General features: G+C 73.6%; 4 protein-coding genes across 6 annotated transcripts; 1 reads left to right on the forward strand and 3 right to left on the reverse strand.

Moving 5' to 3' along the window:
- Positions 1–303: 303 nt before the first annotated feature.
- Positions 304–4484, forward strand: MSS51 (MSS51 mitochondrial translational activator). The gene is made up of 7 exons (XM_026106491.2): positions 304–1049; positions 1606–1805; positions 2228–2383; positions 2700–2824; positions 3075–3638; positions 3902–3995; positions 4133–4484. Exons 2-7 carry the CDS (start codon positions 1618–1620, stop codon positions 4350–4352), a joined length of 1347 nt encoding a protein of 448 aa, XP_025962276.2. The 5' UTR covers positions 304–1049; positions 1606–1617; the 3' UTR covers positions 4353–4484.
- Positions 4476–11455, reverse strand: LOC112986893 (cytoplasmic phosphatidylinositol transfer protein 1-like). Its single transcript, XM_064520485.1, has 10 exons — positions 11396–11455; positions 10139–10275; positions 8495–8643; positions 7455–7543; positions 7276–7283; positions 6367–6438; positions 6145–6240; positions 5918–6073; positions 5777–5840; positions 4476–5010 (listed from the first exon to the last, which is right to left on the reverse strand). The coding sequence occupies exons 2-10, from the start codon at positions 10184–10186 to the stop codon at positions 4745–4747; spliced, it is 948 nt and encodes a 315-aa protein (XP_064376555.1). The 5' UTR covers positions 10187–10275; positions 11396–11455; the 3' UTR covers positions 4476–4744.
- Positions 11456–13422: 1967 nt separating this feature from the next.
- Positions 13423–14594, reverse strand: LOC112986889 (myeloid-associated differentiation marker homolog). Its single transcript, XM_026106446.2, has one exon. It carries the CDS (start codon positions 14578–14580, stop codon positions 13714–13716), a length of 867 nt encoding a protein of 288 aa, XP_025962231.1. The 5' UTR covers positions 14581–14594; the 3' UTR covers positions 13423–13713.
- A 710-nt stretch (positions 14595–15304) lies between these two features.
- Positions 15305–23847, reverse strand: SEPTIN12 (septin 12). Of its 3 annotated transcripts, none has more exons than XM_064520493.1 (11): positions 23634–23847; positions 21215–21781; positions 18225–18404; positions 17746–17874; positions 17556–17637; positions 17131–17268; positions 16786–16903; positions 16555–16650; positions 16371–16467; positions 16140–16191; positions 15305–15935 (listed from the first exon to the last, which is right to left on the reverse strand). In XM_064520493.1, the coding sequence occupies exons 1-11, from the start codon at positions 23686–23688 to the stop codon at positions 15791–15793; spliced, it is 1659 nt and encodes a 552-aa protein (XP_064376563.1). In that variant the 5' UTR covers positions 23689–23847; the 3' UTR covers positions 15305–15790. The 3 variants fall into 3 exon arrangements, with proteins under 3 accessions (XP_064376563.1, XP_064376564.1, XP_064376565.1); XM_064520494.1 differs by lacking the exon at positions 23634–23847 and adding an exon at positions 23139–23250; XM_064520495.1 differs by lacking the exon at positions 21215–21781 and having other exon boundaries at positions 23634–23836.
- Between the last annotated feature and the right edge of the window lie 3794 nt (positions 23848–27641).

The following is a 27641-nucleotide window of genomic DNA, read 5'->3' on the forward strand; positions in this document are numbered from 1 at the left end:
CACTTCCCCGCGCCCCACGTCCCGGTGCCCCGTGTCCCGTGACCTGCATCCCTGCACCCTGCCTTCCCATGTCCCCACATCCCACGTCCTGGTGACCTGTGTCCCCCGTCCTGCGTCCCTGTGCCCCGTGTCCCCGCTCAGGGGCAAGGTCTCTGGCCAGGGGCACACGCCCAAGCCCGGGAGCCCTCCCCGCCGCTGACCACAGGAGCTGTGCCACATGGGTGACGCGTGGGGCCACGCAGAGCAGGGCCGGGTGACGCGCTGGCCCATGGTGGCATGGGGGCAAAGCGGCACGTGGCTGGGCTCGGGCTGGGGGCCCTGGAGGAGTGGAGCGCCTGGCACCCCAGCCCCATGGCACCCTAGTTCCCACAGTCCCCTAGCACCCCAGTGGCCATGGCACCCCGGTTCCCACAGCGCCCCAACCCCTGCAGCACCCCAGTGCCCATAGCACTCCAGTTCCCACGCCCCCCCCCCGGCACCTGCAGCACCCCAGTGCCCAGAGCACCCCCGTTCCCACAGCCTCTGCAGCACCCTGGTGCCCACAGCACCCCAGTGCCCATAGCACCCCAGCTCCCACGGCCCCTGCAGCACCCTGGTGCCCATAGCACCCCGGTTCCCATGGTCCCCCAGCCGCCCCCAGCACCCCAGTGCCCATAGCACCCCAGTTCCCATGGCCCCCCAATGCCCACAGCACCGTGGTGCCCATAGCACCCTGGTTCCCATGGCCCCGCATTGCCCATAGCACCCCAGTGCCCATAGCGTCCTGGTTCCCACAGTCCCCCGGTGCCCACAGCACCCTGGTTCCCACAGCCCCCCAGTCCCCCGGTGCCCACAGCACCCTGGTCCCGGCAGCCCGACAGCGCGGTGCCCGCTCGGGGTGCCAGCGCAGCCCTGCCCTCGCCGCCGATGCATGTGGCCGCGCGGGCCCGCGCCGCGGGATATTCTTAGCTGGGAGCTGCCTCCCGGCGTTCCTGCCTGTGGGAAGCGCTCCCAGAGGCGCAGGCAGCCGCTGCCGGGCACAGGCGAGGCGGGGACGGGCGGCGGACGAGGTGAGCCCCCGCTTCCCCTTGCCCCCCCCGAACCGACCCTCCGGCATGTCCCTCTCCCGTAGACGGGTCCGGAGGGGAAGGCAGAAGCTGACGGAGAGGAGCGGTGTGGGGACGAGGCGCTGCGTCCCCCCGGCAGCAGGATGGTGCTCCGGGGTGACGGCGCTTCGGGGGGGGGCCTGCGTGGGGGTGTCCAGCCCGGGTCAGGGAGCACCTGGGTGCCATGAGCAGGGACACCCAGGGCAGAAGGGGTTACCGAGGCCCCTGCTGCCGCCAGCCCGCCCCTGGCTCCTTTCCGGCGGGCGCCTGGCCCCGGAGCGGAGCGGTTGGCCCGTCGGCGGGGAGGGGATGACCGGAATAGCTTTGCTATCGGATTCCTGCCGGAGGGGCTGCCGCGCTCCGGGGGGGCACCATCTCCTTGGGGCTGACATTTGAGCACAGCCCTCCATTGCCAGCTCCGGGAGGTGCGTCGAGACCGCACGGAGCTGGTGGCAGCGGTGACGTCCGGGGGGACGCGGAGCCAGCCCTGGTCCCTCACCCGGACCCCTCTGCCTCGCAGCCCCGAGCAGGCATGGCCCACCGGCACGGCGGCGCTGCGCCCAAAACCGGCCGCTCCAAGAAGTCCACGAAGAAGCCGGCGGCTCGGCCCGTGGGGCCCGACGTGGACTCCCTGGGCTTCCAGGCCATGGACAGCAACGTGCCGGGCCTGTCCCGCGTCATCCTCCAGAAGCTCAACATGAAGAGCTACGATGACTACAAGTGAGTGAGCGCTGCTCAGGTAGTTGTCCCTGGCAGTGTCCCCCCACTGACCGGAGCCACCCGTGTGTCCCTCCGGCCGGAGCACCCTGCGCCTGCCCAGGGCTACCTGCCTCTCCTTTGTGAGGGTCCCGGTTGCACCCCTCTGCCAGCACGTACCCCGCACGCATCCCACCTCTCGCCAGGGCAGGGCGAAGGGTATGTAGCTCCTCACGTAGCGCTCCTCATCCCCAGCCCAGCCCAGAGCAGGGTGTCCCGCGCTAGGGCTGAAACCCTGGGCAGCCCTTAGCGAGGACACCAGCCTTGCTGTGATGGCAAGGCAGCGTGGGGCCCCTGATGGGACGGTGGCAGTGAGACCACGGGTGAAAGTTGTCCCGTGGTGGGGTTGGACCATGCTCGTCACCTGATGTCTGTGGGCTCCTCAGGTCTGCCATGGATGGGAGGAAGAAGGGCAGTGATTTTGGCATCCGGACTTACTTTGACATGTTCCAGAAGATGGAGGACACCTTCAAGTTTTGCGTCGAGTGCAAGAAACTCCCCGATGCCCTTCCCGACCCCAAAAGTCTCCGGCGATGCAAGAGGTACGGGGGGAGGGGGTCCCACAACATGAGGCTGGACGCGACCTCTGGCTCCCAGAAGACAAGCTCAGCGTGGTGGACACCCTGCAGCCCAGCGGGGACGGGAGCGGCGGTGGGGTGAAGCTGGGGGTGTTGCACATGTGCCGTCTAGCCTTGATGCCTCCCTCGGTCTGCGGGACCCAGCCAGGCTCCTCCCCGACGCAGGGCTCAGCTGCCCGAAATGAGGTGGCCCCGGGGCGACCATGGGGGAGCCAGGCCGCCCGGGGCAGGGCTCAGTGGGCGGCTACCCCGAGCCTCGGCACGCTGCCTCCCTCCCCAGGTGCCAGAACGTGTACTACTGCGGTGTGGCATGCCAGCGCGCCAACTGGCCGCTGCACAAGAAGTTCTGCAAGAAGCTGAAGCTGGTGGCCATAGACCGGCTGGTGGAGTGGCTCGTCTTCACAGGTAGGGCGAGGGACGCTTCCCCGGCCCCGCGGTGGGGCCCGGCTCCCGCAGGAGCTCAGGCTGGACTCGGAGGGGGTCCCAACCCGCCCCGGCTGCACGACAGCCTGCTCCTGCGCCGCGGGGCCTCCTCGTCCCGCTGCTCCAGGGCATCCCGCTGCACCCTTGGGTGCCGGCTCAGGTCTGTCTCGGTGGGGCCGGGCACCGCTGCCTGCAGGGGCGCTGCTGAAAGCCACCGCGCTTCCGCCCCCAGGAGACATCCCCTTCCCCACGGAGACCTGGACCAAGCCGGTGCAGGACGTGAAGGGCTGGGAGGACTGGTTCGCCATGCAGGGGCAGCTGGAAGAGAAGCTGGGCGCCATCCTGGGTGGGCGCTACATGACCCTGCTGTGGGCCAACGCTGGGAAGCCCAGGCCAGAGGAGGGAGAGCTGTGCGAGTCCGTCAAACGCCTCGTCACGGACTTCCACTCGCGGCCGGTCACCATTGGCTTGGGGCTGCAGCTCTTCGGCCTCGAGCCCCTCGCCAGGCCCCTCACCGTGCACGTGGTGGGGGCCTCCCACGTCGAGACCCTCAGCACCCGGGTGACGGACTACGACGAGCTGACGCGGATGTTCCCGGGCCACCAGGGCATGGAGGTGGTGATGGTGGGAGCGGATGTGGTCGACGGGCCCATCATGAGGCCGCCGCTGGCGGCGCCGGCACCCGGGGGGAAGGTCTATCTCAGCAGCTACAAGGGCCTCTATCACGACTTCTGGGAAGACCACGTGGAGACCCAGCGGGCCGCCCGCCCCGACCTGGTGGTGGGCTTCCACCCGGGTGAGTGCCTGGGCCGAGGGGTTGGGGACGGGCCTGGGGCTTGGCAGGCTCCTGGCTCTGTCAGCTCCTGCCGCAGCGCTCCCGGGCCTGGAAACGAGACCCCCCCGCCACCTCGCCTCGGGAGCGGGGGCTTCATGCTGGGCGGCAGCAAGGCGAGACAGGCCCCGGCACGGCCCGCGCTCCGGGGAGATGCTGGTTCGTGCTGGGGTGGGACCACCCAGGGCCCCGGGAAGCCCAGGGCCCACCACCCTGTCCCCCGGCAGGTTTCCACGCCTGCCCCGACCTCATGGAGGGCTGGCTGCCCACGCTGCTGCTGCTGCGCGACTACCGCCTGCCCACCCTCTTCACCGTCTACAAGTAAGTGCCGGCCCTGTGCAGGGTGCCGCCGGCCCGTAATGGCGCCGCTGGCCCGTAATGGCATCCCCGGCCCGTAACGGCACCCCCGGCCCGTAACGGCACCCCCGGCCCGTAACGGCGCCGCGCCTCTCCCGCAGCGAGCAGGAGCTGAAGGCCTCGCTGCAGATCCTGGCGGAGCTGGAGGCACGCGTCGCGGCCCACGCCGCCAACCCCTTCGCCTCGCGGCGCCCCGAGCAGGTCTACTCCAGCCCCAACAAGGCGCCCGTCTACTGCAGCGCCTACTACATCGCCCTGCTGGGGCCGGCGGCCCCCGGGGCGCCCTGCCTCGGGGGGCTGGAGGAGGACGGCGGCGACTAGCTGGCTCTGAACAGCAACCTGCCTGCACCGTCGCAGCCCCGCCAGGGCCCCCCGCCGGCACCCCCTGCCCCCCAGCCTACACCGCACGCTGCCACTGCCGCCGCGCCGAATAAACCACCGCCGACCACCGCGTCTTCAGCTTTATTTCCGAAAAGGCCTTTGTTTTCCCAAAGAAAACGGCGGCCGGAGCCGGCCCGGCACCCCTCCTGCCGACGGGGCGGCCGGGGGAGCCCGGCAGCGGGACGCGGCGCAGACGGGGGCTGCGGGGCGGCACGGCCCCCTGCGAGGAGCCTGGCGCTGGGCCGGCTCGCGGGCGCCCGACGTCACGGGAGGCCGGGCCGGAGGCGCGGGACGAGGCCTGGCGGCGGGGCTCTCCCCGGGCGGCGCGGGCCTCACTCGGCACCCGCGCGCTCCCGCAGCGCCGGCAGCGTCAGGGTCTCGGGCGCCGACTTCTTGCGGGGCCGGGCCTTGGGGGCGGCGAGGAAGTCGGGGGCGTCGTCGGCGAGCGGGGTGGAGGGGGCGCTGGCGGGGGCCGAGCGCGGCGCCGACGGCCGCCCTGCCTCGCTCACTGCGATGGCGGGCGCCAGCCGGCCCACCAGCTCGTTGGTGGCCTCCTGCGTCTCCCGCTCGTAGCGCCGCACCTCCTCCATGGTCATGCCTGCCGGGGCGCCCGCGGCGTTGGCGGCTGCTGAGAGCGGGCAGGCCCCCCCGTGCGCACCCCCCGCCGCCCTTCCTCCCGCGGCCACCAGGAAAGGGATGGGTGGTGCAAGTGGCGGGGGACATGCCAGCCCTGCACAGGCAGGATTTGTGCACGGGGAGGGAGTTGTGCACGGGGAGGATTTGTGCACGGGGAGGATTTGTGCACGGGGAGGGAGTTGTGCACGGGGAGGGAGTTGTGCACGGGCAGGAGTTGTGCACGGGGAGGGAGTTGTGCACGGGGAGGGAGTTGTGCACGGGGAGGGAGTTGTGCACGGGGAAGCACAAGGCTGCACGCCGGTGAGCTGCGGGGGGATCCCCATGTGCACAAGCCCCGTACGCATGGGCGCAACTCGCTGCGTGCCCAGCGCTGAGCTGCCGCCCTGCCCCAGCGCCCCGCGTGGGCTGTGCGTGCTGAGCGGGAGAGCTGAGGGCACGTACATAGACGGGGAGTCCGGGGCGGGCGGGAGCTAGGGGTGCTGGCTCCCCAGTTTTTGGTTTGTGGCCACTTGCATCTGGGACTCGAAGGCCCGGACCTCTTCCAGGGACATGTCTGGAAGGCAGAGAGCCGTTGGCCGCGGGGACGGCGCTGCACCCCACCGTGGTGCAGCGGGCAGGGACGGCGGCGCGGGCCGGGCGGTCAGCGGGGTTGTTCGGGAGACGGCGTGCCGAAACACGGCCAGCCGCCGGCATTGCCGGGGCAGGGAGCGGGGCCGCCCCGCACTCACCGCACCACTCGTCCACCCAGGCGAAGGCCTGCCGGTGTCCTATCAACAGCACGTCACGGATGACCTGCGGAGCACGGCGCGGTCGGGCTGGGCAGGGTGACCCCCGCCGCCCCGGCCCCCCCGGCCCCCGCCGCCCCTCACCTTGTGCACGAACTGCTCTACGCGGCTCTGCAGCCCCCACACCTCGAACTTGACGGTCACCAGCTTGTAGGAGCACATGATGGGCTGGGTGTGCTGGCGCCAGCCCTCCCGCAGCGGCCCCCGGCCCGTCTTGGCCGAGCTGAAGTAGCGCGGGTCCTGGCGCGGGGGGGTCGTGAGGCCGGGCGGCGCGGGCGCCAGCAGCTCAGCACCCCCCCGGCCCACCTTACCTCCAGGCTGCGGTAGTAGCGCTCGGGGATCTCGTCGAAGGCGATGTCCAGGAAGGAGACCTCGTGGTCGCCCAGGATCTTCTCGCTGCGGAAGATCTGGGGGGGGAAGGGGCGGTGAGGATGCCCCGCTGGGATGGGCACAAGGTTGCCAGGTCTCAACGGCCCGAGAGCAGCGAGGGGCTGGGGCCAGGCCCAGCTCACGCCCGGCGTGGGGAGACTCACGTTCTCGCTGTCCCCGCAGTTGTCCTCATACTTGGTCTCAATGTAGATGGAGAACTTGGGCAGGAAGGAGCACTGTGGGGCGAGACGGCTGTGGGCCAGGGCCGCGGGCATAGAGACCAGGCCGGGGTGGTGGGGACCAGGCTGGTTGGGTGCCCGGGATGGGGGCACAGGGAGTGGGACGTGGGGGCATCTGGGATGAGGGCACAGGGACTGGGACAGGGGGACACCTGGGAGGAGGACACGGGGACTGGGATGGGAGTGCTTGGGATGGGGGCATGGGGACCAGGTTGGGGGGACACCCAGGATGGGCCTTGGGGACTGGGTTGAGGGACACCTGGGATGGGGACACAGGGACCAGGTCGAGGGGTACCCAGGATGGGGTTATGGGGACCAGGATGAGGTCACACCTGGGATGGGGGCACAGGGACCAGGCTGGGGGTTACCCAGGATGGGGTTATGGGGACCAGGATGAGGTGACACCTGGGATGGGGGCACAGGGACCAGGCTGGGGGTGTCCGGGATGGGGTTATGGGGACTGGGATGAGGTGACACCTGGAATGGAGGCACAGGGATCAGGATGGGGGGGATACCTGGGATGGGGGCACGGAGACCACGATGAGGGGATGCCCAGGATGGGGACCAGGATGAGGGGACATTCGGGGGCATGGGGACCACGCTGGGGGGACACCCGGGCTGGGGGCCGCAGGGACATCAGGGCCCCATCCTCCATGGCCACGCTGGGAGCCCAAGGAGGGGCTCAGCCCCCCGGCAGGTGGGGCAGGGGGGCCAGCACCCCGGGCAGGGCCAGGGCCATGGCGGGCAAGAAGCCGCATGCCGAGTCCCTGCCGAGGGAGGCGGCAGGGCTGCAGGGACGGCCACCCGCCCCGGGGGACGCCGGCGCCTCCTTACCGTGTACTCTGCCGGGGCGGCGGGCACGGCCGGCGGGCAGCAGACGGGGACAGAGGTGAGAGGGGCGCAGCAGCGGGGCCGTGCCACAGCCTGCGCCGGGCAGCCCACGTGGGGCACGGCGGGTGCCGCGGGGCTGTGCCCGGCCCCCCCACCCCCCCCCTGCCCGCCGGTGGTCTCACCGGTGATGGTGTAGGGGTAGTAGTTCCAGGCCTTCTCCGTGATGTAGAAGATGCGGGGGGTCACTGCCCGGGCCCAGCTGGGCAGTTTGCTGCGGGGGGCACGGAGGAGCCCCGGGGGGGGGCCGGTCACAGCTGGGCATGGAGGGATGTCCCCCCCCCCCGACCCCCACCCCATCACCAGGGACCCCCCCTCCCTCCCCAGGAACCCTACCAGCACCCACACTCCAACCCCAGCACCCCCCGGGACTCCCCCAGCACCCCCACCCCAACCCCGGCACTCTCACCTCCTCCCCAGGGACCCCCCCCAGCACCCCCACCCAACCGCAGCACCCCCTCTCCTCCCCACAGACCACCCCGAGCACCCCAGCCCCATCGCCAGGGACCCCCCCCAGGGACCCCCCCAGGGCCCCCCCCAGCAGCCTCACCCCAACCCCAGCACTCCCACCTCCACCCCAAGAACCCCCCTCCCAGCACCCCCACCTTCTCCCCAGGGACCCCCCCAAGCACCCCACTCCAAACCCAGCACTCCCCCTCCTCCCCAGGGACTCACCCCAGCACCCCCACCTCCCCCCAAGGACCCCCCCAGCACCCCCATCCCAACCCCAGCACCCCCAGGGACCCCCCCCAGCACCCCCACCTCCCCCCCCAAGGACCCCCAGCACCGCAACCCCACCGACCCCCCCGAGACGCCCAAGCTCAGCCCCCCCCAGGCCCCCCCAGCACCAAGCCCCCCTGCCGCGTGCTCGGAGCAGCCTGCCCCCGGGGCGCCCCTGCCCAGCACCCCGAGGCCGGCCCCCCCCGTCCCTGCTCCCCGCCAGGAGGGCAGCATGGGGCCCGGGGAGGGGGGGGCGCCGCGGCCGGTGCTGCCCCACGGTGCGGGCGCTCCCCCGCGTTCGCCGGGCGCCCGGCACCGAGGCCGGCGGCGGTTGTGATTAATTTGCAGGCGTTATAAATAACCTCCCCGAGCCGCAGCGTGAGCGCCGCGGCTAAGAATAGCCCGTCTCGGGGGGGGGGGCGGCGCGGGGGGCCGGGGCTGGCACCTGGAGAGGTGGACCCGCTTCTCGGTGAACTGGCCGGCGCCGTGCACGGGGTCCTCGTGGGGCTCGTTCTTCACCACCTCCACGCCCTCGCCCTTCTCGCTCTCCTGGTGGCTGTGCTTGCTGATGGTGTACAGCTGCCCCACGCGGTACTGCAACGAGCGCGCCCGGCCTCAGCCGGGGCACCCCCCCCCGGCAGGGCCGCGGCCTCCGCCCCGCCGCGGCGACACGGGGTGGCCCCGCGGGCCGCACCAACCCGTTCTCTTCCCCGGGGTAAGCGCCCGGCGTCCCCGACCAGGCTGCCGCGACGGCGGACCCTCTGCCCCGAGGCGCGGTGCAGCCCCTGGTGCTGCGGGGTTTTTTCCCTGCTCGTGCAAGCCCGGAGCCCGGCCAGGGAGCCCCCTCCACCGGCCCCGGCTGGCACCCTGCCCGAGAGCCCCCCGGGTCCTGCCGGGCAGCCCGAGCTGTCAGCGCAATGGGGACATCAGAGCAACCGGGACCTGGGAGCAATGGGGACCTGGGAGCAACGGGGATGTCGGAGCAACGGGGACCTGGGAGTGACAGAGACCTGGGAGCAACCGGGACATCAGAGCAACAGGGACCTGGGAGCGATGGGGACCTGGGAGCAATGAGGACCTGGGAGCGATGGGGACATCGGAGTGACCAGGACCTTGGAGCAATGGGGATGTCAGAGCAATGAGGACCTGCGAGCGACAGCGACCTGGGAGCGACTGGGACATCGGAGCACTGGGGACATCAGAGCAACCAGGACATCAGAGCATTGGGGACCTGGGAGCAACCGGGACATCAGAGCAACGGGGACCTGGGAGTGACGGGGACCTGGGAGTGACGGGGACCCGGCTCCCCTCCGCCGGGCAAGTGGGAGGGAGGCGACAGCTGCCGCTCCGGCGACCCCCCCGTTTCCGACAGCACCGTGCTCCCTGCCCAGCTCCGGCCCCGCAGCGAGGCCGGCGTACGGCCGCCCGCAGCGCACACGCACCGGCCCAGCGACGGGCGCAGGGGAAACCGAGGCAGGGAGCAGCAAGGGGCCGCACCGTTTCGGGCTCCCTCCAGCGCCCGGGCAGCCCCGTCTGCCCCCCCCACCTGCTCCTCGCTGCCTTTGAGCGTCTCGCAGGGACGCTGGGCAGCTTCGCAGCACGCCGCGCACCTCCCCGAGCCTTTGCGCTCGGGAAATAACGTGGGAGCCAGGGGAAAGGGTGAAAAAATATATATATATATATATATATATGTATCTGATGACGCGGCGGCGTAAGAATTGTTTTATTGCCCCTCCGACGACCCTATTCATCCCGCTAATTGCCAGCGCGATCTTATCGCCGCTCCGCCTAACTGCAAGCGCTCCCGGGTGCCGCCGCCGAGGGCCGGCCCGGCCGCCGCGGGGACCCCGCTCGCCCGAAGCGGCCCCTCCGCCGCCCGGTGCGCCGGGGGCTTCGGGGGAGGCCGCGGGGCCGGGGCCGCCACGCGCGCGGCACCTCGAGCACCCCTGGGGCCGGGTCTCCGCGGAGCCGGGCGCCGCGGGGGGGGGTTCCACGACCGTGGTCGGCCCCGGCTCTGCCACCGTCCCGCGAGCCGGGCACCCGCTTCGCTGCCCGCTGCCCGTGCCCGGAGCCCACCCGGCCCCCTCACCTCCTCGGTGGTGAGCGGCATGCAGATGCGGTACTCCTTGACCAGCATGGCGGCGGCGAGGCGGCGGGGCCGCGGCTCAGGCGGAGGCTGCGGCGAGGCCGGCGCGGCGGGGCGGCCGCCCGGGGGGGGGGCGCATCCTGCGGAGACGGGGCGCCGGCCGGGGCAGGCGGTGAGCGCGGGGCGGCGGCGGCGGCGGCGCCCCCGCCCCAAACCGGCGCCCTCCCGCCGGGGAGCCGCGGCAGCATCCCGCCGCCCAAACCCGGCATCCTCCGCCGCGCACGCCCACGCGCCGCTCCGGCCAGGCCTCCCGCGGCAGCGGGCAGGATGAGGCCGGCAGCCGGGCGGCCCGGGGCGAGGCTGGGGCAGGGCGAGGTTGGCCGAACGGCCCGTGGGCGCCGCGGCGGCCGCCCGCTCTGCAGCAGGGTTTCCTTAGCCTCGCGCTGCCTCGCCAAGAGACGCGTTCACGGGCGAGGTCGAGCAGACGGAGCAGGCAGAGCCGGGCGCGTGGGTGACCCCGGCGCGGGGCGAGCAGGGCACCCCGAGCCGCCGGGCACACGGGTGCCTTGTGACCTGCTCCGGCCCGCGGGGTGCTCGGGGCACCCTGGGGTGCTCGGTGGGTCTCGGGGGTGCAGCGTGCCCCTGGGGGGGGGGGGGATGCCTGGTCGGGGGGGGTCTGGTTGGGCTCGGGCTGCCGGGGGCTCCGGTTGCCCCGGGAGCTCGGGCTGCGGGGGCTCGGGCCGGCGGCGCTGCCGGTGCGGGAGGCAGGGGCGAGCCGGGCCCGGCGCCCCCCGCCGCGGAGCCGCGGGCAGGTGCCCCCCGGCCGCCGGCAGCCGACGCGCCCCGGCGCCTGCCGCCCTCCCCTCCCGCTGCCCCCGGCGGCGGCACGACGGTCCGCGGCTGCGCCCGCCGCCCTGCCCGCGCCGCGGCATCCCCGGCGGCCACGGGGCACCGCGGCTCCGGCGGGGGGGGGGGGTCTCCGCCGGCCCCGCCGCGCCCGGCCCCGCCGCGCCCGCGCTCACTCACCGGGGCCGCGGCGATGCCGCTCGCCGCCGTGCCCGGCCGCCCCGGGCCGTGCGCAGGAGCGCGCCGCCTCCGGGCCCGCCGCCGCCGCCGCCGCACACCGACCCCTAGGGGGAGGAATCCGCCGCGCACCGGCGGCCCGGCGCGGCTCCGGGGCTGCCCGCACCCATCGCGGCTGCTCCCGGAGGCTCCCCCGCGCCCGCCCCGACGGCCGCCCGGCCCGGCCCGCACACGCACCCGCTGCGCCGCCGCCCAGCTCGCCCGCGCCGCTGCCCTCGCTCCGTTGCAAGCGACTCGCTCGCTAAAAATAGCGGCGCCGGGGCTGGGCAGGGCCGCGCGGCGCGGGCGGTTTTCCTCCCATTTGCTGAAAAAACATTGTGCCTCGCGGGGCTCCGAGCGGCTCCCGCGTCCGGGCTGTTCCGCACCCCGAGCGCTGCAGCCAGGGGTGCTCGGGGCTCAGCACCCCGCGCCGGCACCCGGCGGGCCCCGCTGCGCGCTCCCGTCTGCGGAGGGGCAGCAAGGAGCGGCCCCAAACACGGCTTCGCGTTCGCAGCGCGGCGCGACGGGCCCCTCGCCTGGGCGCGCCCCACTCGCGAGCCGCCGCTCCATCGCCCCCCCTCGGAGCGGGGACTTGCCGGGAAATTTTGGCCCAAAGCCACGGATTCGGCAGCAGAAGGGATTTGCATGGAGGGCGGAAGGGCCGGAGCCCCGCTGGGCGTGTTTGCTCAGGCGCCGGAGGCCCAGCCCTCGCCCTTGCTCCTGGCTGGGCTCGGCAGGGCCCGAGGGTGCTCAGCACCCGGTCCCGGTCCCGGCCGGGGGGGGGGTCACACCCGGGGACCCCTGCAGCGCTCGTGTTTGCAAACGGCGTCCAAAGGGGATCCCCGCGGCCAGCGGCCGAGGCTGGGGGGGGGCCGCGGTGACCGCCCGCCCGTGCCAGGGTGCGGGCGCAGCGGGGTGGCTGCCGGGCGGCAGATCCCCCCGGCCACTGGCCCCGGCCCCGGGGGATGGCCGGTTCCCGGCCGCGGCAGCAGTTCTGGAGGCCCGGGAGGCCCAGCTGGCACCGCAACCCCGAGCACTGGGCCGGCCCGGTGGCGGCAGCACCCCGGGCCGGGCGGCGGTTCCCCCCGAGCCGCCCCCTCCCTCCTGGGCAGCAGGTCTGCGTCACCTCGCGGCGCCGGGACCTCGCTCCGCGCTGCCCGAGGGATGCGCCCGGCCCCCGGCGCCCGCCGAGCCTCCCCGGGGCCGACGCGCCCGCGCTGCGTCGCGGGGCGCCCGGCAGCACCGCGCGGAGGCCCCGGCTCCCCCCGCCGCGCCGCCCCCGGGAACGCGGCCCCTGGCAGCGGCCCCCGGCGCCGCCCAGCCGGAAGCGGGATCGCGGCCGAGGAAGAAAGCAGCTGCTCGGCCGGGCTCGGCCCGCCCGTGGCCCCCGCGGCGGCCCCGCGGAGGGCGGCGGCGACCAAACGCAGCGGTGACGGCCCCGGCGCAGCGGTGACGGCCCCGCGAGCGGGCGCGCCCCAGGGCGGGGGGGGGGCGCTGCTGCCCGCATCCTCATCCCCCCCCCGACTCGTTCTGCAGGCTCTTGGGCGGCTGCCAAGCCGAAGGCATCCGCGATTGCCTTTCTTGGTCATGTCCCGTTAACACTGAGACCTAATGAACGGCCAGCAGAAAAGGAGTTTTGGTGGCGCCTGGCCCCCCCCCGGCTAGCGGGCGGCCGGAGGGGCGAGAAGCAGCGGCTTTGGGGAGCCCCCCGCAGCCCGCTCCGCTCCCCCGGGCACAGAGCAGCCCCCCCGACCCCCCCCTCACGGGGCCGAACCGTCAAGGGCCCCGGGAGCGCCCCAGGCATGGCCGGACAGCACGGGGGGGGGGGGGGGGGGGGGCTGAGGGCACCAGGGCCGCGGCTCCCAACCCGCCTCGCCACCCCAGGGGCCGCAGGCCAACGCCCCCCGCTGCTGCAGCCCCGGCTTTCCGGGGTCCCCCCCGGGCAAGCCCCCTCGGTGCCCACACCGTCACCCCCGGGGGCAGCCCCCGGCCCCACATGATGCCCCACCACCTCCGAGAGGAGCCCCTGGCACGCCGGCGTCCCTGGTCACCCGCCAGGGCAGGAGCCCACGGGAAGCGGGGGCAGAAAAAGAAAGAGGAGGCAGAAGCAAGTGAAAAACAGCCCGCTTTAATCCAAAAGCCCCCCCCAAGCCCCCAGGCTTTCCCGGGCCGGGCCAAGCCATGCTGCCCCCTGCCCCTCCCTGGCACATCCCCCCACGCCCCCACCCACCCTCCGCTGCACCCCGCGGCGCTCCCCTCGTGGAGCAAGGGGAGAAGGAGCTTTCCGAGGCGCCCGGGCGCCCTGGGGAGCGGGCGGCCCGCGGCCTCTTCCTCGGCTCCCGCGGCAAGCGCCCAGCCACGACGAAGCACCCCGGCGGGCCCCGTGCCCCGCGAGGGGAGCTGCTGGCCACCGCGGCCAGGCGCCCACCTCCCCTTCCCGGCACGCCGCGGCCCTGCGCACCCCGAGCCCGGCGGGCAGCACGGGGCAGGGCGCGGCGGCGGGAGCTCCCCAGCCCTTACGAAGGCACCGTCAAGAAGACCATCTTGGTGGAGTACACCAGGTCTACAAGGTAGGCGAGGAAGTTGAAGATGGTGAGGAAGGTCACCCCCAGGTGCCTGTTCCACCAGCAGTTCACGCCGCAGGAGCTGGGCCGGCTCCTCTTGTGGAAGCTGTACAGGGGCCAGAGGATGGTGGCCGTGAGGTACATCACCAGGGCCAGGGCGTTGTAGCCCACCAGCATCTTCTCCAGGGGGCAAGGCATGTAAGCGAGGCACCGGCCGATGGTCATGATGATGATGAGGAGGGTGATGACGAAGCAGATGGCATAGACGGCCACGCACCACTGCAGACCAGCTTCGGAGCTGACATCATCCAGCAAGGAGAAGATGAGACAGGCCACGTAGGCTTCAAACACTTTCAGGAGCCCCGGCACGGTGGAGAGGAAGCTGCTGATGTCGCCCGGCTTGGCGCGCGTAAGCCCCACCTCCAGGGCGTAGGCGAGGAAGCAGAGGCAGGACATGGCCGTGGCCACGGCCTGGCGAACGCACTTGTTGGAGCGGCAGGGGCTGCTGATGAAGACGGAGGGGTACACCACGGAGGTGGTGAAGATCATCAGCGCGGCCAGCATGGAGAAGGCCGAGGTGAAGTCGTCCCAGGAGAGGGGCAGCTTGGGGTAGAGCTCCAGCAGCTCCAGCAGCACGATCAGCACGGTCACGGCGAAGCAGAAGCACCAGGTGAACATGCACCACGTCCCGTAGGTGCCGTCGTAGTCCTCGGTGGAGGCCACCAGGCTGAAGGCGGCGCAGGCCAGGACGATGGCGAAGAGCCGGGCGACGCCCACCCGGGAAGTCAGGGCGCGCGAGTTCGCCCGCACGACGGCCATGGCGCGCCGAGCCCCAGCCCCAGCCCCAGCCCCAGCCCCGGCCCGGCAGTCCGGTCCGGTCCGGCCCGGCCCGCAGTGCCCGCTCCCGGCGAGCTCGCCCGCCCGCGCCGCGCGCTCCCGCCCAGTGCCGGGAAGTGGCGCCGCCGGCGCCAGCTCTTATCCGGGCCCCGGCGCCCGAGGGGCGGGGCGGGACAGGGCGCGGCGCGGCGCGGGGAGGGGAGCGGAGCGCAGGAGAGGCTCCGGCCGCCGCCGCGGGGGCCCCGCCGCCGCCCGCCCCCGCCGCCGGGCCCGGCCCCGCGCGCCGCCCCCGCGGCTGCCGCCGCCCCCGATACCGCGGCGCCTCCCCGGGACCGCGCGGCCAGAGGGGCCCGGGGCCGCGGCCCTGGCGGGGCGGGCGGCGGGGGCAGCGCAGCCTCAGCGCCCCCCGGGCGGCAGCGGCGGCAGCGCGGTGCCCGGGCGCAGCCCCGCTCCCGCAGCCCGGCCCCGATAAGCGGCTCAAAGTCCGGGCGGTGGCGGGTGCCGCCCCCGGGCAGGGCGGGGGGGGCAGTGGGGCGGCAGGGCGCCCGCACCCCGCCGCCGCCCCCCCCCCCCCAGCGTCCCGGTGCCGAGGCGGGGGCAGCAGGGCACCCGGGCGGGTGCTGGCGCACAGAGCAGCACGGGAGGGCAGCAGCCACCAGCCGGGGGGGGCTCCAGTGGGAGGATGATGAGGATGAAGGCCGAAGGCTCCAGGTAGATCTTTAATGCGAGCAGGCTCCAGGGGCGCGTGAACCCACGGCGAAGCTCGGGCACCGAGGCCGGGGCAGCCTGGGGACAGAGCCCCCCCAGCGCCCGGGGCCCGGCCCAGCGCAGCCTGGCCCCCGCACCGCTCGCCCTGCCCGCGTCCCCTCCCCAAACCCGCGTGGGCTTGGGGCAGCGCGGTACCCCCCGAGAGCCAGAGAAAGGTCCCCATTTCTTGCTTACCCGCACGCCCCCCCCGGGGCTCCCCTACCCCCTGGGGACGCAGGAGGCCAGGGCAGAGGGAGGCCGGTGCAGGCGGGCTCGGGGCCCGTGTCCCCTGCCCGTGTGGGGCGAAGGCGCGAGGCACAGTCCCTGGCGGGGCGCCCGGGCTGGGGGACGGGGGGGCCGGCTCTGTCCAGGCGGCGGCTTTCGGCGGGACGCGGCTCTGCTGCCCGCTGCCGCCCGTCCTCCGCGGCAGCGCCCGCCCGGCGGCTCAGAGGTTGCTCTCGTCCTCGTCCTTGCCCAGCAGCCCGTTGACGGGGCCCAGCGCCTGGCGGGTGCCCTCGTTCAGCCGCCGCACGCGGTAGCTCTCGTAATGCACGTTGTGGGTGATGTCCTTGAGATCCTGCAGGTGGGACCTGCCCGGGTGGCAGCCAGAGGGAAGGGGATGGAGGAGGCGGTCACGCACGGCCAGTGCCGCGGCACGGCTGCCCCGGCGTCCCCACCAGCCTGCCCTGCTCCCGCGGCACGGTGATGCGGGAGGCCACGTGCCCCCACGCCGTGGGGTGCCCAGCGCCCCGAGCTCCCGCCACCGTCCCCGCGCGGGCAGGGCCGCCTCTCACCGGATGAGCAGGTCCCGCAGCATGGGGAACTCGCAGTGCACCGGGTTCTCCACTGCAAGACAAGACCGAGAGCGCTCTGCTGCCGCGCGGGCCGGGAGCCCCTCCGGGCGACAGCTGCCCCGAGCAGGGCCACCCCGGCCTGGGCACCCGGTGCCACCATAGGTGCCCACGAGGTGCCCGCTAGCGGGGCCCAAGTGGAAAAGGGCTGGCAGTGCAAGCAGCTCCTCCTACCTTCGATGATGCCCCACTTGGTCTTGCGGCCCAGCACCCGCTTGCCGTTCACCTGGTGCTCCTGGTCCGCCCCCACCACGGCGAACGGGATCTTCTCCTGCCAGTGCAGAGGAGGGTCACCCGGGGGTGCTGCCAGCTCCACCAGCCCCAATCTCCCCCCCCCAGCCATCTTCCCACCACTCACCCGAATCCTGTCGTTCAGGGACCTGTCATCCGGGTCCTCGTCGAAGTCCTCCTGCGGGTACACGCTGATGGCGTGGGCCTTCAGGTCCCTCTGGATCTGCAGGACATGGGGGCTTGAGATGGCCACGGACCAAGGGTGGCCGGGTGGCGGGAGACAGAGCGCCCTGCCCACGGGGCCGGGGCCCGGCGGGTGCTCGCGGGGCAGCTGGGACCCCGTGGGAGCTGCCCTCACCCGTTGCTTGAACTCAGCCCGCTCCTCCAGGGTGAGCGTGTCGGCCTTGGCGATCACGGGCACCACGTTGACGATCTTGCTGAGCCGCCGCATGAACTCCAGGTCGAGGGGCCGCAGCCTGCCAGGGAGGCCCGTCGGTGCCGGGCGCGGGGCGCCGCTGCAGCCCCCGCCACCGCGGAGCCCCCGCCGCGCGCCGAAACCCGAGGCCCCCCATGCCCGAGCCACGCTGCCGCCGCTCGAGCCCACCAGACCTGCCCAGGGTGAGGACGAGGAGCTGGGCGCGCGGCCGGGCTGCAGCGGGGTGCCGGCGGGGCACCCACGGGTGCCTCTGCAGCCAACACTCACCAGTGTCCGGTGGGGGGGACGAAGTACACGCAGCCGTGCACCCTGGTGTCCGGGATCTTCCTCTTGCGGGTGATGAGGATCTCCTCGCGCAGGTACCGCTCGTACTGCTCGTTGATGTACTTGATGATGGGGTCCCAGCTGGCGGGGGGCAGAGTGGGGGCGGTGAGGAGCCTGGGGATGTCTGGAGCAGCACCCGGCAGCCGGTGTCCCCCCCCCGAAACGCAGCCGTGCAATGAGCCAACCTGCCCGACCCCCTGGGCTGCGCGCCTGGCGCTGGGGGACGGCAGGACGGGGCGATCCCCGGGACGGACACCCTCAGTGCGGACCCCGAGGACCCCGCTCCCCGCATGACGGCTGGGCGCCTCCCTGGGTGCCAATGCTGGCCCCAGCGCCCGGTCCCAGCTGCGTCCCGAGGACCAACCTACCAGTTCTCGTTGTTGATCTGATCACCGAATCCCGGCGTGTCCGTCACCGTCAGCTTCATCTTCACGCCCTTCTCCTCGATGACTGGCAGGGCAGAGGGGCACAGCGTCAGTGGCCCCGGCAGCAGGAGCAGCGGCGATGCCACCTGTCCCCAGGGTGTGGGACAGCGGCGGGGGGGTGGCAGGGCCCTACCGTGGGTGACGGACTGCAGCTGCACCGTCTTGGGGATGCGCTCCTCACGGCCGGGCTGCGTGGCTCTGCGGCTCACCTTGGACTTGAAGAGGGTGTTGACCATGGTGGACTTGCCCAGGCCGCTCTGCCCTGCGGGGAGGCCGCGGGCACGGTGAGGGAGGGCCGCCCGTCCGCCAGTGAGGCTCAACCCCCCCCGGCCGGTGGCTCCGCTCGCCCCCTCCGCCCCTGCGCTGAGCCGAAACGTCCAACTCGTGCCGTGACGAACTCCCGCGGCGGAGGGCAGCAGATGGCGGGATGCGCCGGGGCAGCAGCGCCGGCACTGTGGGAGCTCCCCCGCGGCTCGCCCGTCCCGCGGGAGCCAGACGGCCGCCGCGTCCCGCCGCCTCCCCTCCCACGGCTCCGGGCTCCCAGCCAGCTCCTGGGAAGCGGCTCCTGTGCTGCCGCGTGCCGGTGCTGCCGGGCCGGGGGCGAGCGCTCACCTACGACCATGATGTTGAACTCGAAGCCCGTCTTCATGGTCTTGATTCTCATCTGGTCGAGCACGGCCTCGATGCCCACGTAGCCGAAGAGCTCGCGGCCCCCCTGCTCGGGCTCAGCGGCGGGGGGCGGCCCCTCGGGCGCTGCCGCCGGCGGCTCCATGCCGGGCTCCAGGCTGCTCCCTGCGCGGCAGCACGGCGCAGGGTGAGACCGCGCCGCCTCGCCCGCCGCGGCGCCCACTCACCCCGCCGGAGCACCCCGTGCCGGGCAGGGCTCCCGCGCGCCTCGCCCCGCTCCCGGCGCCGTTTCCCCAGCAGCAGCCAGCCCGGCCTGAAGCCCGCGGGCAAGCAGACGCGGCGCATTCCTCGCCGCCGGCCGCCCTCGGCCCAGCAACGGGGCCTGGCGCTGCCAGCCCGGCGCTCCCGCCCAGGGCGGCCACCGGCACCGTCCCCGGCCCCTCCGCACGGATCTGCCCGGCCCCGGCCCCACGCCGAGCCCGACCTCCGAGGCGCATCCCCGGCATCCGCCCGGGCGCTGCCGCTCCTGCCTCCTGCGCCAGGGCCGGGGCTGCAGCAGCCGCCTGGGCCAGCTCGCGCCTGCAAAGTGGCGCTGGGGGATGCCACCATGCCGGCCCCACGGCGGGCGCTGCCACGGGTGCCCGGCCACGGCAGCGCGCCCACAGCATCCCGCGTGGAGGCTCCCGCGAGGGGCCCCGAGCCGCCCGGCAGAGCCCCGCGGCCGCACGGAGGGGAGGCCAGCTCCCTCGTCCTCCTTTGTCTGCCGGCTCCGGCAGCCTCCGGAGCCCTCCTCCTCCTCCTCCTCCTCCCCGGCACAGCCATTGTTCGGTCCTACCTCGGCGATGCGGTGCCGGCGCCGGGCGCTAGCGCGGTGCGGTGCCCACGGGTGCCATGCGCGGCGCGCCGAGCCCGCCCGGTGTCCCCGGGCCTCGGCTGCGGGCGGCGCGGGCTGCCGGCGCCCGGCGGCTCGCAGCGCGGAGAAGCAGTCCCCTCCCCTCCGCCAGCTCCCCCGCCGCGATCAAACGGGGGCTGCGAGCCCGGCGGCTCTCGCACATGACTAGAATGGGAATAACGCTCCCCTCCCCTCTCCTCCGCTCGCCGCCTCTCCTCCCCTTCCCTCCCGCCGCGGCATCCCCCGAGCGTGCCCGGGCCCCGCGCGACACTCCCCTGGATGCGCGGGCAAGCGGGAGCGTGGCCTTGGTCGCCTTCCCGGCCACGCGCCCGGCGGAGTCCCTGGGTGCAGAGCCGGGCGACGCCACGGCTGCCCCGGAGCTGCCGCCCCCCGGGGCATCGCCCCGCCGGCTCCCACAGAGCATCGGCTCCCGCGGAGCATCGCCGCGGCGGCGCAGACGGCACCGGCCCGGGGAGAGGGCAGGGCGGAGGTGCCGGCGGCGCTGGGCGTCGTGCCGCCTGCCCGTGGGGGCCGCCCGCCTCTCGGCCCCGCGCTGCCCTCCGCCCAGGGGCCGCGGCACGGCCGGGGGGGCGGCGGAGCCCGGCAGCCCCCGCACGGCGCACCGAGCCCCTCACTACCCCTCCGCGTGCCCAGGCGCGATGGGGCCCTGTGGCCAGACCTGTTCCAGGACTAATTGCCGGTGTCTCATTTTCCAGGCGGGGACAGGCAATCCCGGCCGTGGGCTCCCACAGCGGCTTAATTACGGATGCAGGGTTAATCGGCGTGCGCTGCCCGGGGACGCCTCTAATAAGCTTCGGGGGCGGCCTGCGGGCGCTGGGAAGGAGGACGAGGCTGGACGCGAGCCCTCCGGCCGGGCCACGCTCACCACATCACTGCAATGACCCCATTTCCCACGCTCTGCCTGGTGCCTCGGCGGCCCCCGAGACGCCGGCCCGGCACAGTGCGCCTGGCCCAGCCATCAACCGGCTTGCGGGAGCCGGCGGCTGCGTCGCGGTGGGTTTTGGCGCTGGCGGGCTGGGTTTGCACGGGGGCGGCCGGGGCCGGCCCTACCTGCCCGGCCGGACACGACCCGGGAGCACCTCTCCCGGCACTACGCGCGTCCCCAGGGCAGAGCGCTGCCGAACGCCGGACACGGAGCCGGCCGGCCTGCGAGGCGGGTGCAGGCAGCGCGGGGCTGCGCGGGGAGCTGGGGGCCGCCGCGAGGGCGCCCGGCCTGCTGGCTCCCGCTGCCGCGCTGCAGAAGCAGAAGTGAGACCGCGGGGCCGGGCCAGGCGCCTGCGCGGCAGCAGCAGCAACCCCACCGCAGCGCCGCGGCCCTGCCCACCGGCTCCCGTCAAGGGGGCTGGGGTCGAGGTGGGGGTCAGGGTATAGGGGTCAGGGTGGGGGTCAGGGTGTAGGGGTCGGGGTAGGTCCCAGCTGGGCAGCGAGGCGTCGGGGCGCTCGCCCTGCCCGGCCGCCCAGCCCCGCAGCACCGTGCACCCCGCGCCGCCCATCCCGCCCCGGCTCCTACCTCCGGCACCGCGGGCACGGCCAGCCCCGGCCCAGGCTGCTGCTGCGGAGAGCCGGCCACCCTCCGGCCACCGGGGCCAAATGGCTCCCGGGGTGCAAGGCAGGGAGGGAAGCTGCGGCCCGCGGCTCCTCCTCCACCCCTCCTCCTCCTCCTCCTCCTCCACCCCTCCTCCTCCTCCTCCTCCTCCTCCTCCTCCTCCTCGCCTCCCGGGCCCTGCGTGGGCGACCGGGGCTCGGCGTGGAAGCGAAAGGCAGCCCGCTGCCTCCGCGCCCGGCACTCGCGCTTCCTCGAAAGTGGAGCGGGCCCCGGCCCACCGGCCCGGCCGGCAGAGGAACCGCCGCGTCCCCACCTCTTCCTGGCCCCGGGGCAGGCCGCGGCACCTTGCACCCCGCTCCGCTGGGCGACGCCGGGGCTGCTGGCACACGCGGGGCACGCGCGGCTCCGGCAAAGGGTGCCAGGGCCAAGGAGCCCTGCTGCCCCTGGGCTGCCGCAGGAAGGGAGGCGCCGATCCAAGGAAAAGAGGGATGAAAAGGGCAGAAAGCGGGGTCCTACCGTGCCGGGGTGCAGGGCTGCACGGCATCTCCGACAAGGCTGGTGCAGGGGCCTCGGTGCCGCGGGGCTCCCGGGGCGGCGGCGGCCCCCCGAGAAAGGCGGGCTGCGAGCTCACTTGCACCGTCTGCGGCTGAGACACCAGCTTGAAGGGGGCGGCGCGGGGCGCCGGGGCGGCCTCGTCGTGCCGGGGCGGCCGCGGGGGCCAGCGGGCCGGGCCGGGGCCGGCGGCGAGGCGGAGCGGCGCGTGGGGCGGCACCGGGGCGCTCGGCTCCTCGGCGATGTGCAGGGCAGGTGGCGGCAGCGGGCCGGGCCGCTCCGCCGGGGCGCGGGGGCCACCGGGGCACGAGGCCTGCGTCAGGCCGGGGCCGGCGGGCGCCGGGGCGGCGGGGAGGCTCCGCTGGAAGGAGGCGACGCGGCCGAGGCCGGCGGTGCCGTTGGGCCGGACGCTGCCGTCGAGGGAGCGGCTGCTGCCGCGGCGGGCCGGGGGACCGGGGCTGTGGGGCGGCAAGCGGGGCGGCGAGTGGGGTGCCTCGGCCCCATCCTCCGCCTCGAACGACTTCTGCAGCGCTGCGGGGAGAGAGAGCGGCGTGAGAGTGGCCTCCCCGCGCCACGGGCGCCCCCGGCCCGCGCCCCCCCCACCACTGCGCGGCCTCAGCACCAAAGGGCTGCTTGTTCGCCGCCGGCCGCTGGGAAACCGGATCCGGGGCCGGCGGCAGCCCAGGGCTCGGGTCCCCCCGGCGCATTGTTGCGCGGCGCTTATCGCGGGGCCGGGCTGGCGGGGGCCGCGCTCCCCCGTGCAGCACACTGACCCCTTTATTCCCCGCCGCGGCGGGATGGGAGCCGGCCTCAGGCAGCCCGCGTAACCGGATCCCCTGCCCGGATCCGCTCCCCTCGCCTCCCGGCACGGCAGGGCTCGGCTCTGCCACACGGGCACGATCCACCTGTGCTCCCCGGCCCTGGAGTGGTGAGAAAGCTTGAAAACACAGATGCAGCTGATGCCCTGTGCCAGCCCGCAACAGCTGCTGCCAAGGATTATTGCCCCATTTTGCTTCTTAAGTGTTAACTCTGAAGGCTAACAATGGCGAGGTAGGCCAGCACTATCACAACACATGCAGCAGCAACAGTGTCTACATAGGAGTCTCCTCTGCCCCAATGCCCAGGAGGGCTTTTCACCTCCTCCAGCAGCACGACAGTGGGATGCCCCATGGCAGATGGAGTGAAAAGTGCCCTCCGTCACCTTCCCTGGGGACAGGCTCCCTCCAGGCCAGCCCTTCCCCAGGGAAAAGCTCCCAGCAGCTCTCACTGGCAGCCTCGTGCGGCCCCTCTGCTCGTGGGTGGAAATCAGCCAAGCGGTGCGGGAGCGAGGAGAGGGGAACAGCACGCTGCCGCGGCACGTCGGCCTGGCCGGGACCCCCGTGGACGCCCCCGCGGGGGCACCGGGCTGCCAGGGCCGGGGCCGGCGGCGGCGGGAGCGGACGGGTTAAGGCGGCCAGGGTAGGTGCGCGCATTCCTCCGCGGCGGCAGGCAGGAGCCCCAGCGTCAGGTTACGGCGCCCGCTCCTCCCCACCCTGCCCCTTCCCAAGCCCCTCCGCGACCCGCCGCGGCCTCCGGTGCGGAGCGCGGGACGACCGAGGGCCGGGACAGGGCCCAGCCACCTCTGCAGCCCCCTCCCCGGCTGCGGCGCCCCCCGGCCCCCTCCCCAGCCCCGCGTCCCTCCCGCGGCCTGGCACCGGCCTGCGAGGGAAGCACTCCCTGCGTGCAGGGAGCAAACCCCCAGCACCCGGGCCCTGCGGCACCCCTGGGTGCCAGCCTCGCCGCGCGCCCCCGGCTCCCCACGATGCCCGCTCATTCCTGGCACGGTGCCCTGGCCAGGGGGAGCCAGGTCCCCCCGGCCCCCAGCCCAAAACCCAGCCCGGGCACCTACCTACGCGCCGCTTGCACCCGCGGGGGCCAGGGCAGCCTCCCCGCAGGCAGCGTGTTGCGGCGCAGGCACAGAGCACGCACATGCTGCCCAGGGGGGCTGCGGCATGCCCGCACGCCCCTCCGGCCTCCCGCGCGGCGACGGGGCGCGCGCACGGGTTGGAGCACGCACGCACGGGCTGGGGCGCGCACACCCACGCCCGCGGGCCAGAGCACGCACGCACACCCATGCACGCACACACACACACACACACACACACACACACACACACACACACGGGTTACAGCATGCACACACACATACAGGTTAGAGCATGCACGCGCACACGGGTCAGAGCAGGCACACGCATGGGTTATTGCATGCACCCCCACACCCCCACGGGTTATTGCATGCACCCCCACGGGTTAGGGCATGCACACCCAGGCTGGAGTGTGCACACACACACGCACACACGCACACGCACACGCGCGCGTTGCAGTCCCCGGCGGCCCTGCCTACCCTCGAAGTCGGAGAGGATGCCGTCGAGGTGCTCGCTGACGGAGAGCTGCGCCATGCCGGGGGCGCCGCCCGGGGGCCCCGCGGGCCCCGCCGCATGGGAGCCGCCCCGCCGCGCCGCGCCGGGCCGGGCCGGGCCGGGCCGCAGCCGCTGCGCAGCCCCGCGCTGGGACGGCGCGGCTGCCCCGGCCGCTGCGGGCAGAGCGGCGAAGGAGGAGGAGAAAAGAGAGGCCGGGGAGGAGGGGAGGGGGCGGGGGCACCGGGCCCGCTCCGACCGCCGAGGGGAAGGGGAGGCGCGGCCGGGCTCCCCCCGCCCCGCCGCGGGCTTCGCCGGCCCCAGCACTGCCGCCCCCGTCCCATGGGCTCCGCCATCCCCAATGCCACCACCTCCGTGCAATGGGCACTGCCATCCCCTGTGCCACCACCTCCGTGCAATGGGCACTGCCATCCCCAATGCCACCACCTCTGTGCAATGGGCACTGCCATCCCCAGTGCCACCATCCCCATCCCACTGGCACTGCCATCCCCAATGCCACCGTCCCCATCCCACGGGCACTGCCATCCCCAATGCCACCATCTCCATGCAATGGGCTCTGCCATCCCCAGTGCCACCATCCCCATGCCACGGGCTCTGCCAGCCCATTACAGGCTCTGCCAGCCCATCACTGCTGTCCCCATCCCGTGGGCTCTGCTGTCCCCAGTGCCCCCATCCCCTTGCCCCTGGCTCTGCTGTCCCCATCACTGCCATCCCCATCCCACAGGCCGTGCTGGCCCCATCACTGCTGTCCCTGTGCCACGGGCCCTGCCGGCCCCGGGATGCTGCAGCCCCTCGCCTCCGCAGCGGCTGGGGGAGACCTGTGGGTGCTGCAGGGGAAGGGGCCGCCCAGCCTCCCTGTCCGTGCCCCAAAGGTGGGCCACGAGGGCCGGAGCCGGCAAGCTCAGCGCCGCGGGCAGGGGCGTCTGCTCAGCCCTGCACCAGCGCCCAGCACCGTGCGTGGTGCCCCGGCGCAGGCAGAGCCAGGACTCGCCGGGCTGCACTGCCGCGCTCAGGGGGTCCCGGGGGGGCCAGGGAGCTCCTGCCTGGCAGAAGAGGGGAGAAACGCGCCGGTGCAGGCAGGGCCACCCGTCATCACCTCCTCGCAGGGCGGCCACCGGGGCGCTGGCATCGCGCCGCTGCAGAGCCCGCTCCCCCGCGGCAGCCCCGCGCGGCCTGCCGGCGCCCGGGCCGGGCGTGAAGGGTTAACCGGGCTGCCGGCGCGGATTTGGGCGGATGGGGAAGGAGCTGGAAATCCCTTCCCCAAACAGGCGATCCCCCGCCGAGGCGAGCGCGCTCCGCCGCCCGGCCGCCCCGCCGAAAGTAAACAGCCGCCGGCGCGGCGCATTCCTGGGCTGGGCCCGGGCCGGGGGGGGCAGCCCGGCCGCGGCCGCCCCCGCTGCCCGCCCCCGCGGCTCGGAGCCCCGGCGAGCGCCGTGCCGCGTCCGGACCCGGGGCGGAGAGCAGGCCCCCGTCGCCGCCCGCTCCGCCGGCAACATCTGCTGGGCAGATGTGAGCCGAGGCCCCCCCCCCGCACGGCGCTGCGCGGACCCCGGCTCCCGGGGCGGCCCCCAGGTCCCGTCGCTCGGGGACCGCGAGCTGCTGGCCCAGCTCCCCTCGTCCGCCCCGCGACGGGCGCCAGCGCTGCCCGGCACCCGGCGGTCCCGCAGCAAGGGCCAGAGCAGCCCTACGAGGGAGGGGGACGGGCCTCCCGTCGGGCTCCCGGGGGCTCAACCCCAGGCGCCAAAGCCCAGCGCAGCTCGGCTCCTGCAAACCGCTGCCCAACGCCCCGAGGTTGCATCCTGCCCCTCGTCGCTGCTCAGCGCCCGGGGGGGCCAGACCTGCACCCCGGGGGGGACGGGGCGGCCCCGAGGTGCCCCCGGCCGCGCGCAGAGGGCAGCGGGGCCGGGCAGCCCCGCGGGCAGGGCGAGGCGGAGGCGCGGGGACCCGTGCGGCCGCAGCAGCTATTTCGGCTAATGACGCTCGCTGCCACGGCGCCTCCCGCTCCGCCCTCCAAAGGCAGCTCCCCGCGGGGCCGCTCGCCGCCTCCGAGCGCTTCGGCACCCGCTGCCCCTCGTCCCCCGGCCGCAGAGGCCGGCGCGGGCTTCCCGGCGTGCTGGACCCCGCGGGGGCAGCTTGCACCCCAGCGAGCGGAGCCGAAGGGTTAAGCTGAGCCGCCCCGAGATCCAGGAGCGAGCGCCGTGATGCCGGCGCCCCGGCTGGCGTGTCGGACACGGGCACGCTGCTCCGTGCTGGCGATCCCGGCCGGCCGAGCGTGCCCGCCGGGGGATGCTCCGGAGCTCCCGTGGTGCCAGGGACCGCCCCGAGCCGGCACCGCTGCCGGGGCTTCTCCCAGCGGGGGGGCAGCAGGGACTGCAAATCACGGCCTGGATCCGGCCTCGCCGGGGGCTGAGTCCCAGGGGAGCAGTCGAGCCCCCAGGCAGCCCGGTGCCCCGGGGCTGCTGGCCCCAAACGCCGCCTGCCCTGCCGCTGCGGCCCCCGCCCCGCACCCTCGCAGCCGGACGCCGGGCCCAGCCGGAGCTGCGCCGGGCACGGGAGAGGCGGCCCGGCCCCGGCGCTCGCGGCAGCGCGCTGTGTATTCAGCAGTCGGGATGATTTACGGCGCTGCCCGCGCCAGCTGAGCGGAGCCAGGCGCCGGGCTCGGCCTGCCGAGTGCCCGACCCAAAAAAGGCAGAGAGCGGCGGCGGGCGCGGGGGGAGAGCCGGCGGCGGCGGCCCGCCCCTCCTGGGCCCACGGGCCCGGCTCGGTCCCCTCTGCCGCCTGCGTCCGACCGGGCTCGGGCCCCTCTCCGCCTGCAACGAACAGAAACGGGGACCGAGGCAGCGGAGCCTGCGGCTCTCTCCCGGCCGCCCCGGAGGAGGACGTCGGTGGGGACGGGTCCCGGCAAGTGGCATCCACGCGAGGCACCTTTCCCTGCCGGTGCCATCGAGGGGCTCGTGCCCCGGCTGGGTGCGGGGCTGCAGGGACCCCGCCGCTCGCCCCGGCCCTGGCCCCCTGCGCGGCGCCGGCGCGGAGGAGCTCTGCAGCTGCCCGGAGGAGCTCTGCAGCTGCCCGGAGGAGCTCTGCAGCTGCCCGGAGGAGCTCTGCAGCTGCCCGGAGGAGCTCTGCAGCTGCCCAGCGCCGCAGCGGCGGCTCGGAAGAACGCGAGTGCTTCGAGGAGCTGTGGGGCTGCCCGGAGACGCGCACAGGCTCCGGGAGCTGCGCGGAGGGCCGTGTTGAGGGCAACGTGGAGAGCTTCTCAAAGCTGAGGAGAGCTGCCCGGAGGCGCTCGGGGGTTCATCAGTCACCTCGAGGTGACATGAAGCTGTTCAGAAGAAGCTTGGACAAGCTTTAGAGCTGGTCCGAGCTGTTTGCAGGACTTTTAGAGTCATTGAGAGCTGTTTGCTCAGGGAACTTCAGAGGAATTTTAAGACTTTCTAGAGCGGTTCAGAGGCATTTTGAGAGGATTCGAGTCATTTAGAGATTTAGAGCACCTTTTAGAGGACATGTAGGACAGCTGGAGTGCCTTAGAGCACTTCAAAGCTGTTGAAGAGTATTTAGAAGCATTTACATTGTAAAAAACATTTAGAAGAATTTTAGGCTGTCTTAGATGAAGTTTAGAGCTGCTTAGAGTGGTTTAGAGCTGTTTTAGAGCTGCTTAGAGCTTTTCTGTGCTGTCTGGAAGAGTTCAGAGATGGTACAGAAAAGTTATAGTGCTGCTAAGAAGAATAGTAGAATGGTTTGGAGGAATTTTTGAGGCCTTTTAGAGCAGTTTAGAGGACTTTCAGAGTACTCTAAGAGCTTTCAGAGGACACCTTAGAGCAGATTAAAGACATTTCAGAGCCATTCAGAGGAATTTCAGAGTGGTTTAGGGCTGTTGCAAGATTTTTTTGATCCATTTTGAACAATTGCAGGACTTTTAAAAGCTACTTTAAGCTGCTCCAACAGTTAGAGCTTCTTGGTGCCGGTTGGAGCTG

The sequence above is a fragment of the Dromaius novaehollandiae genome, chromosome 14 (assembly GCF_036370855.1).
Source record: "Dromaius novaehollandiae isolate bDroNov1 chromosome 14, bDroNov1.hap1, whole genome shotgun sequence".
In the NCBI taxonomy this organism is placed as follows: Eukaryota; Metazoa; Chordata; class Aves; order Casuariiformes; family Dromaiidae; genus Dromaius; species Dromaius novaehollandiae.